This window comes from Podarcis muralis, chromosome 14, assembly GCF_964188315.1.
Source record: "Podarcis muralis chromosome 14, rPodMur119.hap1.1, whole genome shotgun sequence".
NCBI lineage: Eukaryota > Metazoa > Chordata > Lepidosauria > Squamata > Lacertidae > Podarcis > Podarcis muralis.
This window is the reverse complement of record NC_135668.1, coordinates 54,543,044-54,560,069: the sequence shown is the minus strand read 5'-3', so window position 1 is coordinate 54,560,069 and position 17,026 is coordinate 54,543,044. Positions and strand designations below refer to the sequence as shown.

Sequence of the window (17,026 nt, the reverse complement as noted above, 5' to 3'; positions counted from 1 at the left end):
CAAGGAGAGGTCAAGAAAGCAATCATGCCAGGCCTTGGCCCCCTTCCTCACCCTCCCAGGGAGGTGCCCCACAGGGATGAGGTTTCCTCGCGCGTAAGGACAGCCCGTGGCCCCTCTAGTCCAGCATCCCGGTCTCACTGGCCAACAAGATGCCCGTGGGAATCATGCGGCCAGATCCTAACCGAGAGGTGCTGGAGGCAGGGAGCCCCCACATGCACATAGAGAGGGGAGGGGGGCAAAAGAGGCCGGCCACGGCTCGCCCGCCTGGCGGTTGTGGCGCCCGCCCTGCAGCTTCTCCAGGGACCCCGCGGTCCTGAGGCCTTCAAATCTCTCTGCGCAGGAGGGAGGGGAAAAGAGACAAGCGGGAGGAGCGTTGGGCACAGGTGAGTCGGGCCAGTGGCGCGAGGAGGGGAGTGGACATCTCCTGGCCCAGCGGGCACTGCTAGCACATGCGCTTGTACGTGTAGATGTAGGCCTTGCAGTTGGGGCAGGTGTGCGTCACGTCCTTGAACTCGTCTATCAGGCAGGGGATCAGGCAGCAGCCCAAGTCACACCTGGAAGGAGGAAGAGGAGGCGCCCGCCATGAGGCCAACAGGCAGACTGGAAAACCCCAAGCAGCGCCAATGGCGCACCCTCCTCCTCGCCCGGTCAAAACCCCAGCCAAACGCCCCATTTCCATGCTCCTGCAGAGAGCAGGAGCTAGCCAGACCCCAGCAGGGAAACTCATTTATAAAAATATATCTATACCGCTGTGTCGGAGGAATACATCACAGCGGTTGACAACAATGCAAGAGCCATAATATCATACAGTAAAATCCTAAAAAATAGAAGCACGTTGAAAGCAAAAGAAAAACCAGGCAGCAGTAGACCATTGTGGGAGTGTGTGTTCTTAATGGCCTGCCCAGGCCTGGAGGAATAGATAAGATTTCAGCAGGCATTTAAAAGTTGGCACAGAAGGCAGATGCTGAGCTTATTGCAAACTCTCACAGCCTTCTCCCATTTCAGCCAGATCAAACACCTACAAGCCCTGGCATCACAACTGCCCTCCCTTTCCCCCCATTCTTCATTTGCAAATTTATTGGGGGGCGGGAGAGAAAACAAAAACATGGACAGCTGATGTTAACAATAATTATCCTAATACATTCCTTTTATTATTAATTTAATTGTTTCGCCGAGGGCAGGTGACCAGAATTGAAGATCACAATTAGAACGGTTTAAAACAAATTGCAGTTGCAAGAATAGGGTGGCTCCTGAAATATATGGGTATCGCATGTCAAAGGGCGAAAAGAGGAGCGACTTCAGCATGTAAGAATACCTGCACCTTGAAGGCACCAGGTGCGCCTCTGCGGGGAGAAAGTCCCACAGCTCAGCGGGGGCCATGGAGGGTGGAGGAACTACCAAGAGGGCCCCCTCTGCCCATCTAGCACCTGAGAGGGTCTGTGAGGAAGGAGCTGGTCCTCAGGTATTTGGGGCCTGAGTCATGTAGGGCTTTAAACACTAATGTGACCACCTTGTTCATACACCTTGTTCTGCAATACTTAGCTAATTGGGAACCACGGGATAAAGCGAAAGATTATGAGTCATGGAGGTGGGTGGGCGAACTTCATAGTGCCTGCCTTATTCTTTAGTTGCCGGTTAGGCTAATAGTGTCATACACATGATAACTGTGTGGCTGAGGATTTGCTAATTATACTGTATGATTTATGTGGTACCTGCGATGTTCTACTCCGTTGCTGTTATTTGCTGTTTGTAAGCCACTCTGGAAAGCGACGTAGAACTGCAAGTGAGCGAGAAGGAGCCGCAGGATGAGACCCAGCCCCTGCCTCCCTCACTTACCCCACAAAGCAGCAGAAGAACCCCAGCAGGAAGTTCATGAGGCCGATCTCGTGCGCGATCTTGGTGGTGATGGCCTGCTGGCAGTGCGGGCAGACGGTCGGGACGGGGGCGGCCTGGAAGATCTCGCCCTGCAGGACTGTCACGGTGGCCGCGGCCCCCGAGGGCACCAGCACCGTGGCCGTCTGGCCCCCCGCAGGGGCGTAGGGGCCGGCCGGAGGGTAGTAGCCCATGGGAGGATGTGGTCCCGGGGGCATGTAGTAGCCTCCTGGAAGGAAAGCACACAAAAGGGGGGCACTTAAAAAAAGAGAGACCCTCTCGCTGCCAGCCTCCCCCCGGGCATGGGCACCCCTTGCTCCCAGATGGGCACAGGACCAGCGCCAGCATAGCTGTCTGCCTCCCTGCAACTCCAAACAGGACACCTAGGGCCTTTGCTCAAAAGGAAGAACCCTGCAGTCAACAGCAGATTCCCTTCTCTGCCATTCTGGATGGAGCTGCCTTGCTGTCAGGAGCCTGAGTCAGGGAACGGACAGAAATACTTAACGCTTTATTCAAGGAAACCAAAGCAGCACAAGCCTAGTGGTCACAGCAACTCTTCCCAGTCGGCCTTGCTCCTATGAGGAAGTGGCAAAGACTGAAGGTCTCCGCCTTCCCACTGCTGCCCAACTCCCCTCCTCTCCAGGTTTCCCCCCCAAGTAATCGGAGACTGCGCCTGCACATAACCAATCTCTGCTCTTCTCTTTTCATTTCTCTGTGTGTTCTTGGAGACCAGCAGGGAGGGGAGCTGGTTGTAGCAGGAGGGGCTCACTGGATTCTTCAGCCCCTTGGCCGCTCCTCTCCCGCCTCCGCTGTTGCCTCTGAGTCTGGACTGCTCTCTGCCCCAGCCTCTTCCCGCTCACTCAACCCTGTTGCCTCTTCTGTTTCCGACACTTCTTGCTTCCTCTTCTCCCTCTGATTGGTGGCTGTCATCCCGCCACCAATCCCCGGCCTCTGAGCCTTCTGCCTTTGGGGGTCCCCCAGCTGGTGCCTCCCCCCACTCCTTGGCATCCTTGCCCTCCTAGCCACCAGGCAGCTCCTGAGATGCTGCCTTATGGCAGGACACACACAGCCTCACACACACACCCATCAAGGGATCGTTCTCCTGCACACACCCCCCCAACTCACCAGGTGGCATGTAGGGCACTGAGCCATCGGTGCCCATGTGCGGGGGGATGAACCCTGGCTGCGGTGGAGGTTCGTACGGCGGGGGTCCGATGTCCATCGGGGGCTGCGGGGCTCCTTGCGGCTGCACCATTGCGGGCGAGACTCCGCCTGCAGGAGGACAAGGGCGTCAAAAGAGGGGCAGGCTGCTCAACCTGCCCAGCTTGCATTTTCGGCTTGTTAAGCCACGTAATCATGACCATACCCCCTCGAGAACCAGTTTAAAATTTTGTTTTTATGTTGATACGCTTATACGAAGCAAAACGTTTTGCAACTGTGTGTATTTCGACACAAGGGAAAATGAATCCAAAATTAATTAATAGAAAGGGGACTGTCTGCATCTGCGGAGCGTAAGGCAAACCCTTTCCCAGGACTGCGAGGTGTGACCTGCAAGGACCAGCCCCCCTACCCACCCCCACCCCCGGCTCAATCTCAGCTGGACAAGACCGTCCAAAACTTTCCAGCAGCCTCTGGAGGATGTCGAAGAAAGTCTCCAGGAAGCTCCTCTCTGGACGCAGAAGGGGAGGCGATTCTTGGCCTAAGCAGCGCTCCCCACTCTTCTTCCTCCCCATACCCTTACCTGCTGGGTAAGGGTAGCCATCCTTCTCTTCTATGAGTGGGGCAGAGGGTCCCCCCGGGTAGGGTGGAGGTGGGTCACTCGACATGCTTTACGGCTGGCCTGGAGGAAAAAGAGAGAGAGAGAGTGGACATAAGAAGACTGGCTCATCCTGACCACACATCCTGTCCTCGCAGTGGCCCAAAGGGAAGGCCAAAAGCACCAGAGCCACACACCCCACACCTGCAATGCCCAGCGGCTGGCATTCAGAAGCACCGCTGCCAGCAAAGCCATTGGGGCTCTTGCACACCTCCAACAGGCCTCTTTCCCATGAATTCGCCTCATCCTCCTTTACAGCCGTCCAAGGTGGTGGCTGTCACTGCCTCTTGTGGCAGCGAGTTCCATAGGTTAACTATGTGCTGCGAGGAGGAGGACTTTATTTCGTTTCTCATGAATCTCCCAGCCATCAGCTTCACTGGGTGGCCACAAGTTCTGGGGTTTTAGATGAAGATGATGGACTATATGGAACTTGCCGAACTGACCGGGAGACTCCAAGACCAGAGAGAAGAGACGGTGGAAGAAGACTGGAAGAAGTTTAAAGAACATTTGAAAAAAATATGTTAATATTTAAATCTTAGAATAGCTTTGGAAGTGGATATAGGCTGTAGGGTTAGAAGTAGAAGATAGTGCATTTTAAAATAGCATTATTTGTAAGTGATAAAATGTGAAGATTTTTATGGTAAAAGTGTGATTTAAAAAATGGTTTAAAATTATGATATATGAAACTGCTAAAGATGAGGTAAAATGAAAATCAGATAGGGGGGACTTGGGAAAGCTCACCTAACAATGTTTAGAAAAAATAAGGATAAGACAAGAATTTGTATTTCTGTTTGTATTGTTTATTTGTGTTATAAAATGAATTATTATTTTTTGAAAAAACAAACACAAGTTCTGGGTTTTTGAGAGAAGGAGAAAAACTTTTCTCTATCCACACAGTCCATCATTTTTTAAACTTCTGCCCTGTTGCCCGTGACTTGCCTTTTCTCTAAACTAAAAGGTCCCAAACCCCGCAGCCTTTTTTCCCTGGGAAGTCGCTCCACGCCTGTTGGTCCTCTTGGGTGCCCTTCTCTGAACCTTTTCAAGCTCTACCCTACCCATTTTGGGGGTGAGGTGGCCAGAACTGTACAGTGACAGAGAGGTAGGACAGGGGTTGGTGGGCAGGTTGCTGCAACCATGCCATGCGGGGGCGAGCGAGGAAAATCAGCCCCACAGGCAGAACCAGGCGGGTTGTGTGTCCTGGGAATCAAGGGGCCCGATTCCCTGTCCTGGCTCAGCCTCAGAAAAGGGCAGGGAAGTCTGCAGGGAGGGAGGGAGGGCTAAGAGCAATTGCTCTGCCTTCCCTGTGACTATGAAGCCTGCCCCCGCCCCCTGCCCTGCATATTTATTTATTTTATAGCATTTATAGACTGCTTGGCTGTAAACAAACAAACCTCAGCGTGGTTTACAAAAGGGGGGGGGGGAGAGAAATGAAAAAGGGAACGGATTAAAGCATACAAAAAGCTAAAATAGTAAAAGAGATGAAAATTTGCATCAACTTTCTCAGCCTGTCCAAACAAGCCTTGCCTTTAAAAGTACAGTGCAGGCTCCTGATGGATATCAATAGGCAGGGGGGTCCCATATGCCAAGCCCCCCACCATCCTGAACACCCCTCCCCAAATTAACACTGCTTTAAAAAACCAAACAAGACTCAGGCTTTTTGCTAGAGTTCCCACTGACACATTTTACAGTGGGATCTACTGTCCCCACAAGTTATAGCCCAGGGGGGTGGTATAAGGAGCCCGCCCCCCTTGGGGAGAGGCACTTGCCACCCAATGACCTGCACAACTTGGTTTCGTTTCCCAGGCTCAGGTGCCAGGATCCAGGATCCAGTTGCGGCTGCCTCCTGCCCTGCCCTGCGCCCAGGACAGAGAGCAGCGGCCGGAAAGAGAAACCCACAAACACAGCAAAACAAAAAACCCCTCCAGCCACTGATTGCAGAGAGCGGCCTTTCTTGACCAGTAGCCACGGCCATAGCTATCAACGTTTCCCTTTTTGAAAGGGAAATTCCCTTATTCCAAATAGGATTCCTCGCAAATAAAGGGGAAAGTTGACAGCTATGGCCACGACTCAGATAGCCCAAGCATCATCCTCAGAGCTTCCTGTGTACACATCTGGACCACGCTGAAAACCCAGCGGTGCCCCAAAAAGGGCTCCTTCCAAGGCGACAGAATCCCAGAAATTATTATTATTATTAATAATAATAATAATAATAATAATAATAATAATAATAATAATTTATTATTTATACCCCGCCCATCTGGCTGGGTCTCCCCAGCCACTCTGGGCAGCATCCAACAGAATATTAAAATACAATAATCTATTAAACATTAGAAGCTTCCCTAAACAGGGCTGCCTTCAGATACCTTCTAAAAGTCCGGTAACCATCCCATCTGCAGCATCCCACCTTTACCCAGCCATGACAGCCTCCTCTGTCCAGCTCAGAGGAGCAAGGCAACCGTGAGCAGCTGCCGTGAGACAAACCTGCTGGAATCCTGCCCTCTGCCGCATCCGGGGCTCAGCTCCACGTCCCCGGCCACAAGTCGGCCACGAAGAGGCGCCTCCTGAAAACACTGGGATGCTTCCCTCCCCCCCAAGAGCTGCAGATGCAGGGCTGGCGCACACAGGGAGGATGCGCTGGCCGATCCGGAGATGGAGAGGCCAGGCTCTCTCCCGGCCTGGTCAGCCGGAGTCAGAGAAGGGCCCCCTGCCCCCCCCCCCCCGCTGCACAAGGCCCGGCAGCCGCAGAAGGGCAGCCAGAGGGTCACTGGCCACAAGCGCGGCTCCTTCCACTGCGTGATCTCAGCGGCGCCACGTGATGCAGCCAGGAAAGCAGGCCAGCCTTGCAGGCAGGGGAGAGCCAGGGCTTCGCGGCTCCAGTTTCTCCGCCTGCTTTTCTGCTGGATCCCTGGCAAAAGAAGAACCAAAGTCTGCCTTTCGCCTTGCGCTCCTTCCTCCAGCAGGGGAAGGCTTTGGGGAGCTGACGGCTGTTAAGGAAAGGGCTGGCACCGTGCCGTTGCTATTGTAATTAGTTTTAATAGATCCTCTATATCGACCTACGGTTTTAATTCTAGCTATGTTTAATTGTTTTTTAATGACAGCCCACCCCCCATGCTTTGAGCTCTTCCTCTTTGTATCTGTAAGCCACCTTGACTCCCTCTGCGCTTCCCGGATTTCGGGCGAGAGACTTTAATAATAATAATAATAATAATAATAATAATAATAATACAGTGTACCTCGAGTTACATACACTTCAGGTTACATACACTTCAGGCTACAGACTCCACTAACCCAGAAATAGTACCTCGGGTTAAGAACTTTGCTTCAGGATGAGAACAGAAATCGTGCCCCAGCGGCGCAGCAGAAGCAGGAGGCCCCATTAGCTAAAGTGGTGCTTCAGGTTAAGAACAGACCTCCAGAACGAATTAAGTACTTAACCCGAGGTACCACTGTACTGTACAGTCATACCTCGGGTTACAGATGCTTCAGGTTGCATTTTTTCAGGTTACGGACCGCCGAAACCCAGAAGTACTGGAACGGATTACTTCCAGGTTTCGGTGGTCGCACGTGTGCAGAAGTTGCAAATCGCGCTTTGCACATGTGCAGAAGCACTGAATCGCAACACGCACATGCGCAGATTCGTTGCAGCAGGTTGTGAACGCTGCAGGTTGTGAATGTGCATCCCGCACGGATCACGTTCGCAACCCGAGCATCGACTGTATTGGGGTAGAGCAGGAGACTCTTAATCTCAGGGTTGTGGGTTTGAGCCCCACGTTGGGCAAAATATTTTTGCATTGTAGGGGGTTGGACTAGATCCAGAACCATCTTCCCATACGGCTTAGTGGTGCTTAACGCCAGGGCACCGGCCTCTCAGGGGCGCCCCAGCAAGTGGGGGAGCTGCGCGGCTTTGCTGGTGGCCTCCCCTTTCCCTGCATGCCCGCCAGCTGTGCCCCGCCAACCATATGGCTGGCAGGTGTGCAGCCTGCCTCCCAAGCCTCCTCAGGAGGAGAGTGATCCCCGCAGAGGCTTAGGATGGAAGCTGCGCCCCATCAACCATATGGCCGGGGGGGGCACACAGCTTCCCTCCCAAGCCTCTGCGAGGATTGCTCTCCTGCAGCGGCATGGGGGAGAGTTGCACCTCCCCCCTCCCCGGATGGCTGGCAGTGTGCAGCTTTGCCCCCCCCCCATCCGTGGTAATTTGGGGGCGCTGAGCGGATATTTGCACCCCAGCGCCGCATCTGCTAAAGACGGCCCTGTAGATGACCCTCACAGTCCCTTCCAACTCTGATTCTACCAACAACAAATACCTCAACTTCTTTGTTGCAGCTTCCATTAAGGAAACGACTCAGGGAAGTGGAGGGAGGTTCTCCTCCAGCACTGCCTGCAGCCCGAGATGGGCTGTTTTTTTAAAAACCGCTGGACCTAAACACACCAAGAGCCGCCTTGGACAGCGGTACCGTTTCCAGTGCCCCGAACAAAGCCCCTCTTTGTGCAGAGAGGCTCCCAGGATTTCTGCTGCCGGACAGGAGCCAAAAACCTCGCCAAACGCCAGGAGCCTTTGGGCTCTTCTGCCAGCAGCCGAGCGCCATGGAGACCATCCTGCAGCAAGCAGGCCCTGAATCCCAAGTTATCTCCTGCATCGCACAGCACTTGCCAGACTCCTCACAAGCAGCTGGAGAGGAGCCGGGGCAGCCTTGCAAGAGATCCAGCCCAGGTCTTCCAAGCGGCCTAAGCAAAAACTGGCCACTGGTCCAGGGACAAGGAGAAGGGAGGGGGCCCTCTGGGGCAGGCCGCCCCATCAGCCAGGAGGGCCCCCCCCCCCAGAAGTTCCATGGCTTTCACTCCGCATGCCAGTATCTTGTGATACGAAAGTGCGGCTCATATGTAGTTTAAATGCAAACAAACAGGTTTCCACAGTGCTGGGAAGAACCTGGCACATGTCTGGAGGAAAATTTCAAGGGTATCATGTGAATAAGTAAATAAATGAAAGTATTCCGCCCTGCGCCCTCCACACGAGACAGTTTTGACAAGCGGACTGGGCAAATTCACCCGTTCATCTTGTGACATCATTATGTCACGTGATTTACAGGATCCCTGCCCACCTGCCAAATTCAGAGACCGGGAAACACTTGGGAAAACATCTGACTGCGCTGTTTGAGGCAGCACAGCACCCTCTCCTTTCAAAATCGTCAGAAACAAACTTAGAAAGCAGGGGGGCTGCTTCAAACAGAGCTGCAAAATAAGGCCTCCGCCCCCAACAGTCTTTTCAGCCTTGAGCCCTCCCAAAGATCCTTCTTGAGGGAGATTCTTGTCCTCATGGAAGCCCCACATTCGCCCACCTGCCAGAGGCTCCGAGGCCGAACGGGCTCTGCATGGAGACAGTCCCTGCCAAGGCTGCCTTTTGCCAGTTCCCCACATGAGCCGTGGGCGCCTCAAGGAATACAAACGGAGCTTGCCAGAGTAAACAGTCAACTCCTCTGGGGCTGGCAGGTGGCAGCGGAAGAGGCCCAGAGGCAGCCGCTGTGTGGCATGGCCCCCGCTGCCACCGACAGCATCTCACTGGGGTAGGAGGAAGAAAGCTGCAAAGCCACAACACTTCCGCCCGTTCAGTGTGCCCCCTCAGGCCAGGAGTGGGCAGGAATCTGGCTCAACCAGGCCCTTCGCAGCAGATCTGCAAGCATTTCCGACTCTCGGTTACTTAACAAAAGCAGCTCCACCCCTGCACTGCGGAAATGAAGTATGTGTGGGGTAACCAAAAGCGAGCCCCTTTCATTTGTGGCACTCAAAATATATATGCCCAGAATAGTGTATGGGGTCTCCGACCGCCAGGCTGCAGTTGGTGGCTCTTGCTGGTTATAGCCTGAGGTCTGCCTTAAGACACACAACTGCCACCAGCTTCTTCCACGTAAGACAGGAAAGATCGAGATTGTGCCCCAGAAGCAAGAGCCCCTGGCGCCGACCCAACACTCGGTAAAAGCAGCAAACGTGGGACGAATGGAAAGCGAAATTGCAGGGGCTTTGGCTATGAAAGGGCAGACAGGAAAGAGTTCACTCGGACCGGCCAGGAGTGAAAATGCTGCTTGCAGCTGCAAAGTTATATCTGTTACCATCCGCCAGGTTCCAGAAGAAACATTCAAGAAGAGAAATACGAGCCTGAAACGGACTCCAAGGTGCCTGCAAGCTGAGGAACCTGAGATCGGTGACACTCGAGTTGTGAGAACAGGGCGGCTCTTTCACACACCCATCCCAAAGATCAGCTGCAAGAGGGAGAAGACGGGGGGGGCAGCCGGTTTCTGACTAAAGGACCTTCTGAGGGTGTCCCTATAAGGGGGGGGGGAGAAGGGACACCTGGCTTGTGCATGTGAAAAGGAACCAGGGGTCTTAGCAGACCCCAAGCTGACCACGACTCAACAGAAGCCTAATGTCCAGATCAAGGGAAGCAATAGTCCCACTCAGTTCTGCCATGGTCAGAGCCCACCTGGAGTCCTGGCTCTAGTTCTGGGCACCCCAGTTGAAGAAAGATATTGACAAGCTGGAAGGGGAGCAGAGGAGGGCAACCAAGATGTTACAAGGTCTGGGAACCCAAGCCTGATGAGGAACGGTTGAGGGAGCCGGGGATGTTTAGCCTGGAGAAGAGGAGATGAGCGCCATCTTCTGAAGGGCTGTCCCATGGAAGGAGGAGATGGAAAGACACGGCCTTGCACACGATGGAAGAATGGCTGATAAAATTATGGGACTTAATTGAGACGGCTAAGCTGACATGTTTAATTGCAGAAAAAACCATTACTAACATTTGTTAAGGATCTGAAATTTCTTATGGCCCTTTTGCAAGAAAGAAAACGAAGTTGTAATATCTGGGTTTGAAGACATAAAAAATACTGGCTTATAGAAGATAGAATGGTTGGATTTTAAAGAGTGAATATCACATGTAGCTCCAAAGAGAAGGCAGTCCTTTTATTCTAGAGTTTTAGTTTTTTCCTTTCTTTTCCTTCTCTCTTGTTCTCTCCTTCCTTAGATTTCTCCTTTTCTTGTATTTTCTTCCTTCCGAGTTTGCTCTTTTTTAGCTGAAGTAGCTGCTTTATCTCAGTATATTATAAAAATATACTTTTTAATGGGTATATATATCTATTAGTTGGAATAAGTTTCAACATATGTATATTTTTTTAAAAAAGATGGAGCCAGCTTGTTTTCTGCTGCTGGGGGGGGGGGTAGGATTCGAACCCATAGCTTCAAGTTACAAGGGAGGAGATTCCGACTCAACATCAGGAAGAACTTTCTGACAGTAAGAGCAGTTTGACAGTGGAACGGTCTCCCTTGGGAGGCTGCAGACTCTCATTCATGGGAAGTTGGACGGTCGCCTGTCAGGGACACTTTAGCTGAGATTCCTGCATTGCAGGGGGTTGGACTAGATGACCCCTGGGGTCCCTTCCAACTCTACAATCCTATGATAAGCAAGTGAGGCTTGGGTAGGGGGCAAGAGGGTGAACAGCCCCTTCCCTTTAAGCCTTCTCTTCCCCAACATGTTTTCCTCTATCGCAGGCTGGTTGCCAGCTCTCCCCTCTTTCCCCTCCAGCAGGGCAGATGGGCTCACCCCACAGACTTGCGCCTTCAGATGGGGCAGAATCAGCACCAGGCAATGTGCACACAGACTCCCATCCTGAACGCTTTCCCATCTCCAGCTGTGCCCCCTTTGAGTCATTTGCCAGTCCGTGCAGCAGGGCACACCCCTTGCATGCTCAGGGGCCACCACAACTCAGCCCCCGTCCCTGGCAGAACCAATGCGATAGGCCAGGGGTCAACAAACTTTTCCAGCAGGGGGCCGGTCCACTGTCCCTCAGACCTTGTGGGGGGTCGGACTATATTTTGGAAGAAGAAAAAATGAACGAATTCCTATGCCCCACAAATAATCCAGAGATGCATTTGAAATAAAAGGACACATTCTACTAATGCAAAAACACGCTGATTCCCGGATTGTCCGTGGGCCGGATTTAGGAGGCGATTGGGCCGGGTCTGGCCCCCGGGCCTTACTTTGCCTACCCATGCGATCGGCCTTCCTTTCCTTTTCTCCCCTCCAGCTTCTGTTCACAACCACCAGCGGATGGCGCTCTCTGAAGCACATCCTTTGCTTTCATAACAACAGTCGTCCAGTAGCGATTTCTGCAAAAACCCAGGCAAGCCTGCCTTAAGTCCCTTGTTCCGGAAGCAGGCAGCGCCCAGGCAAAGCAGCGAACTGGCCACACCTGCGCCAGACGCCGAGAGGTCAGCCATGGGATCACCTAGTGGAAATGCTGGAAAGGCACTCTGCTCATGCTCTGCGACACTCCCTTTATTCCTACATACTCCAGAGCTGAGAACTGATTCGACACACTAGAAGATCATTGGCTAGTTGCTTCTGTTTGTCCCATGAGTGCCCTTCCCTTCCTTCCTCCAAGGACCTTGTGGCCGGGGAGATCAAATTTCAAAAAGTCAGAAGAGAAGGAAAAGAGCCTTTGAAGGGGTTTTCTAAGGGTGGGGGGAGAGAAAGACCATTAAGGAGAGAGGCTTAAATAATTAAATGTTGTGTGGGGTCTTCTATGCAGCAGACATGACGCTCCATAAATATCTTCTTCTTCTTTGGCGATCCTTCGTAGCCAAGTAAGATTGTCTTCCATAAACACGGTTTTAACAATGAGTCCGAAAGTGACTGTGGAGGCCAATTCTGGATCCACACGTCCTTCCACAGTGGGGACATTGGTTTCCAGGGGGAGTCGATCCCTTGATCCCTTGCATCCTGCGTTCGAGTGTCTTCAAAGCCCAGGACACCTTTGGTAAAGGCTGCTCTCCAATCGGAGCACTCGCAGGCAAGGGTTTCCCAATTACTGGTGTTTATACTTCATTTTTTAAGATTTGCCTTGAGACAGTCTTTAAACCTCTTTTGTTGACCACCAGCATTACGCTTTCCATTTTTAAGTTTGGAATAGAGTAGTTGCTTAGGAAGACAATAATCAGGCATGTGAACAACATGACCAGTCCAACAAAGTTGATGTTGAAGAATAATTGCTTTGACACTGGTGATCTTTGCTTCTTCCAGGAAACTGGCATTAGTTTACCTGTCTTCCCAAGCGATGTGTAAAAATTATATATATGGGGGGGGGGGGGTTATGCAGACACCAACATTTCCCCTTCTCATAAACAATTAAAAACAGGTTTTCCTAAGCAATTAGGTGCAGGGCTAACAAGCACAAGATTAATTTACACGGGGGTCTTTACACAGGCTTCATCACAGAAGCACCTAGAGCAGTGTTTCTCAACCTCAGGTCCCCAGATGTTGTTGGACTACAACTCCCATCATCCCTGAGCTCTGGCCTTGCTAGCGGGGATGATGGGAGTTGTAGTCCCAAAACATCTGGGGATCTGAGGTTGAGAAAGGCTGGCCTAGAGAGATTCCAGACAGGCAAACACCTGTCATGCATGCCAAAGGCCCCAGCTGGCAGAAGATGAAGCTCCATCTGGTACGCAGGATGAGACCCTAACTGCCTGCAGACCGTCTCACCAGAGAAGTGCATGCTCTAGTTATCTCCCGCTTGGACTACTCCAATGCGCTCTACATGGGACTACCTTTGAAGGTGACTCGGAAACTGCAACTAATCCAGAATGCTGCAGCCAGACTGGTGACTGGGAGGGGCTGCCAAGACCACATAACACTGGTCTTGAAAGACCTACACTGTCTCCCAGTACGTTTCCGAGCACAATTCAGAGTGTTGGTGCTGACCTTCAAAGCCCTAAATGGCCTCTGCCCAGTATACCTGAAGGAGCGTCTCCACCCCCATCGTTCTACCTGGACACTGAGGTCCAGCTCCGAGGGCCTTCTGGCAGTTCCCTCCCTGCGAGAAGTGAGATTACAGAGAAGCAGGCAGAGGGCCTTCTAGGTGGTGGCACCCGCCCTGTGGAACACCCTCCCATCAGATGTCAAAGAGAAGAACAACTACCACACTTTTAGAAGACATCTGAAGTCAGCCCTGTTCAGGGAAGCTTTTAATGTTTAATAGGTTATTTTGGTGTTTTGTTGGAAGCCACCCAGAGTGGCTGGGGTAACCCAGCCAGATGGGTGGGGTATAAATAATAAATTATTATTACGGTGGTACCTCGGGTTAAGTACTTAATTCGTTCCGGAGGTCCGTTCTTAACCTGAAACTGTTCTTAACCTGAAGCACCACTTTAGCTAATGGGGCCTCCCGCTGCCATCGGAGCACGATTTCTGTTCTCATCCTGAAGCAAACTTCTTAACCTGAAGCACTATTTCTGGGTTAGTGGAGTCTGTAACCTGAAGCGTCTGTAACCTGAAGCGTCCGTAACCCGAGGTACCACTGTATTATTATTATTATTATTATTATTATTATTATTATTATTATTATAAGTCTCTCGCCCGAAATCCGGGCTCAGCCTGAGGCAGCCTCCTTGCAGAAGGGAGGGCAGAGCCTCCACGCGCAGGAGCAGTCTACCTCCGAGCCGCCAAGGAAGGCCGCCAGCACCTTGGTGCCCCCCTCTGGCACCAGGCTGGCACCCCTGGGCAAGGAGACGCGGGAGCCCCCCTCCCCAGGGCCTCGCGGGGGGTTTCCTCGCAGTCGGCCTCCCCCCCACCGGGGCCAGCCGGGTCGCCCCCCGCCCCTGCCTCCCCCCTGGCGTCACCCTCCGGGGCTGCTCAGCCACGTTGGCATCCGCACCTGGGTCTCTGCGCTCGCCTGCTGCCCTCCGACTCACGAAGCTGCTGTCGCCGCCGCCGTTGCACCAGCTGTTTCCTCCTCTCTGCAAGGGCGGTGCGGGGGCCGATGGGAGTTGTAGTTCTCCGACGGGGGCGCAAACTACAACCCCCAGCATGCACTGCGCGCAGGGTCCTCCCGAGTCCCCGAGAGCCGAGAGGAGACCTCCGCGGCGGAGGGGCGTGGCCGGTCGGTAGGGGGCGTGGCCAGCCGGCAGGGGGCAGGTGCGGGTCCGATCCGGATCCGGACTTGCGCGTCGGCGAGCAAAAAGCCTGGGAATTACGGAGGTTGATGCAGGAGACGCGCCTCTCGCGTGTTTGTGCAATACCTGTTCACCCCCCAAAATTATGCAATGCTCTGCTGTTAAAATAAAAAAAAGAAGTTGTTCAAACCTACTCCATTTGGGACAATTAAAATGTTAAAAGTTAAAGAAACCTTGTGGAAGGAGGAGTGTTAAGGTATATAGAAGTGTACAGATGGTTAATTTGAATATGTTGTTATTGTATATTATTGAAAATGTATATTATTGAATATGTATATTATTGAATATTGTATACCTAACGTATCAGCCGCCTGGGGGATTTCACTGTGTTTTGGTGGTTGGTAATATATATATATATATATATATATATATAAGTTTTGGTGTCCTTGGGTATCTTCCCGTGTAAAAGTTGGGGTGTCTAGGCGACGTTTCGACGAGGTCTCACTCGTCATCTTCAGGCAGGTGCTTTCGGCTTCTTGTTACTGGAACAGAGCAGGATCTCAGTGTTTGAGTTCCTATAAATACTGTTGAGGAGGTGTGGCCTCCAATGTTTTGGGCAGAGAGGAAGTTCCTAGGCTAGTGTGCCTTTTCTTCTTTTGTTCCTTAATTGCTTGAGGGATATCTTGAGTGATTTCTTGAGTGATATCCTGAGTACCACTTAGGTGGGTCATTAGGTGTGGATTAGTTGCTAAAGCCTTTGTGTCTTGACCTCTTGAACTTTGTGAAGAGTTTTTCTGAGTTTTTCTGAAAAAACTCTTCACAAAGTTCAAGAGGTCAAGACACAAAGGCTTTAGCAACTAATCCACACCTAATGACCCACCTAAGTGGTACTCAGGATATCACTCAAGAAATCACTCAAGATATCCCTCAAGCAATTAAGGAACAAAAGAAGAAAAGGCACACTAGCCTAGGAACTTCCTCTCTGCCCAAAACATTGGAGGCCACACCTCCTCAACAGTATTTATAGGAACTCAAACACTGAGATCCTGCTCTGTTCCAGTAACAAGAAGCCGAAAGCACCTGCCTGAAGATGACGAGTGAGACCTCGTCGAAACGTCGCCTAGACACCCCAACTTTTACACGGGAAGATACCCGAGGACACCAAAACCTGCATTCCTGTACCCGTGAAAATCTACGAAAGCAAATATATATATATACTGTATATATATATACTGTATATATATATACTATATATATATATATAAAACATACGTATATGTGCTTGTCTGAAAAATAAATAAATAAAATAAATTTTAAAAGCACCCTTTATTCAAGTCATCGGTGGAAAAAAGGTTAAAAACAGTTGTTTAAACGTTCAAAAATTAAAATCAGGGATAAACTAAGAAAGAGATTGAAAAGTCCCTATAAAGTCTGTGCCAGGATTTGAATGACTTCCGTCTTACAATGTATATTTAGAAGAGAATATATTATTGACGATTAAAAAGAAAATGGAGATTAATAGTGCACTAGATAAAATAAGCAGTAAATGTATGATGGGGTGGCGGGAACTCAAGAAGAATGTACAGTGAACAAATAGTGTGATTTTCTTTTTGTATTTTTGTTTTGATTATATACATATGTTTCTTATAGCCTTTTAGTTCTAAAAAAGCATTTAAATTAGAAAGAAAGAAAGAAAGAAAGAAAGAAAGAAAGATTGAAACATACGCCCTCGTTCTAGATGTGTGTGGGTAAGTTCTTTCTTGCGGTGTTAACTCGTGCTGAGACTGCCTTGCCTGCTCACAGAACTGTAGGAGTTGGAAGAGATCTCAAGGATCTGGTCCATTTCCACCCCCTGCAATGCAGAATTGCAGCAAAAGCTGGGATCGCTTGTCATGAGAGACTCTCAATTCCAGGGAGACCCATCTCAGGCAAAAGACTCCTGCACTGCGCCGGGTTGGACGAGTCGATCACCGGGATCCCTTCCAAGTCTGCGATCCTGTGATTCCCTCCCCACCTGGAATAGCAACTGAGAGGGAGCAGCTGTTCGTTTCTTTAACAACCTAGGACAGGGGTCTGCAACCTTTAAGACAAAAAGAGCCACTTGGACCCGTTTCCGAAGAAAAAACAACAACTGGGAGCCGCAAAACCATTGCGACATTTAAAACAAATATATCTCCGGAGCCGCGATCTGACAGCGGGCGGGAAGGTGACGTCGGGACGGTGTGTGACTAATGCACGCACTGCCCCCATGCGACGTCACAGCCAGTACAGCGCCCGCCACAGTGAGGAGTGTCGGGGTGCACAATGCGCCTCCTCCCCTCACTAGTATCCGCCCCGGAGCCGCGGCAAAGATGTAAAAGAGCCACATGTGGCTCCGGAGCCGCGGGTTGCAGACCCCTG

General features: G+C 51.3%; 1 protein-coding gene across 1 annotated transcript; it reads right to left on the bottom strand.

The window, feature by feature from the left end:
- Positions 1 to 297: 297 nt before the first annotated feature.
- Positions 298 to 14,530, bottom strand: CDIP1 (cell death inducing p53 target 1). Its single transcript, XM_028706437.2, has 5 exons — positions 14,389 to 14,530; positions 3,614 to 3,712; positions 2,998 to 3,144; positions 1,837 to 2,101; positions 298 to 554 (listed from the first exon to the last, which is right to left on the bottom strand). The coding sequence occupies exons 2-5, from the start codon at positions 3,696 to 3,698 to the stop codon at positions 443 to 445; spliced, it is 609 nt and encodes a 202-aa protein (XP_028562270.2). The 5' UTR covers positions 3,699 to 3,712; positions 14,389 to 14,530; the 3' UTR covers positions 298 to 442.
- Between the last annotated feature and the right edge of the window lie 2,496 nt (positions 14,531 to 17,026).

Bases quoted from the DNA above. Each gene is read 5' to 3' on its own strand.
- CDIP1 (XM_028706437.2), bottom strand. From the start codon at position 3,698: ATGTCGAGTGACCCACCTCCACCCTACCCGGGGGGACCCTCTGCCCCA. The intron at 3,145-3,613 runs GTAAGGGTATGG...GTCCTCCTGCAG, and splicing joins TGGCTACCCTTACCCAGCAG to GCGGAGTCTCGCCCGCAATG. The intron at 555-1,836 runs GTAAGTGAGGGA...TCCTCCTTCCAG, and splicing joins TTCTTCTGCTGCTTTGTGGG to GTGTGACTTGGGCTGCTGCC.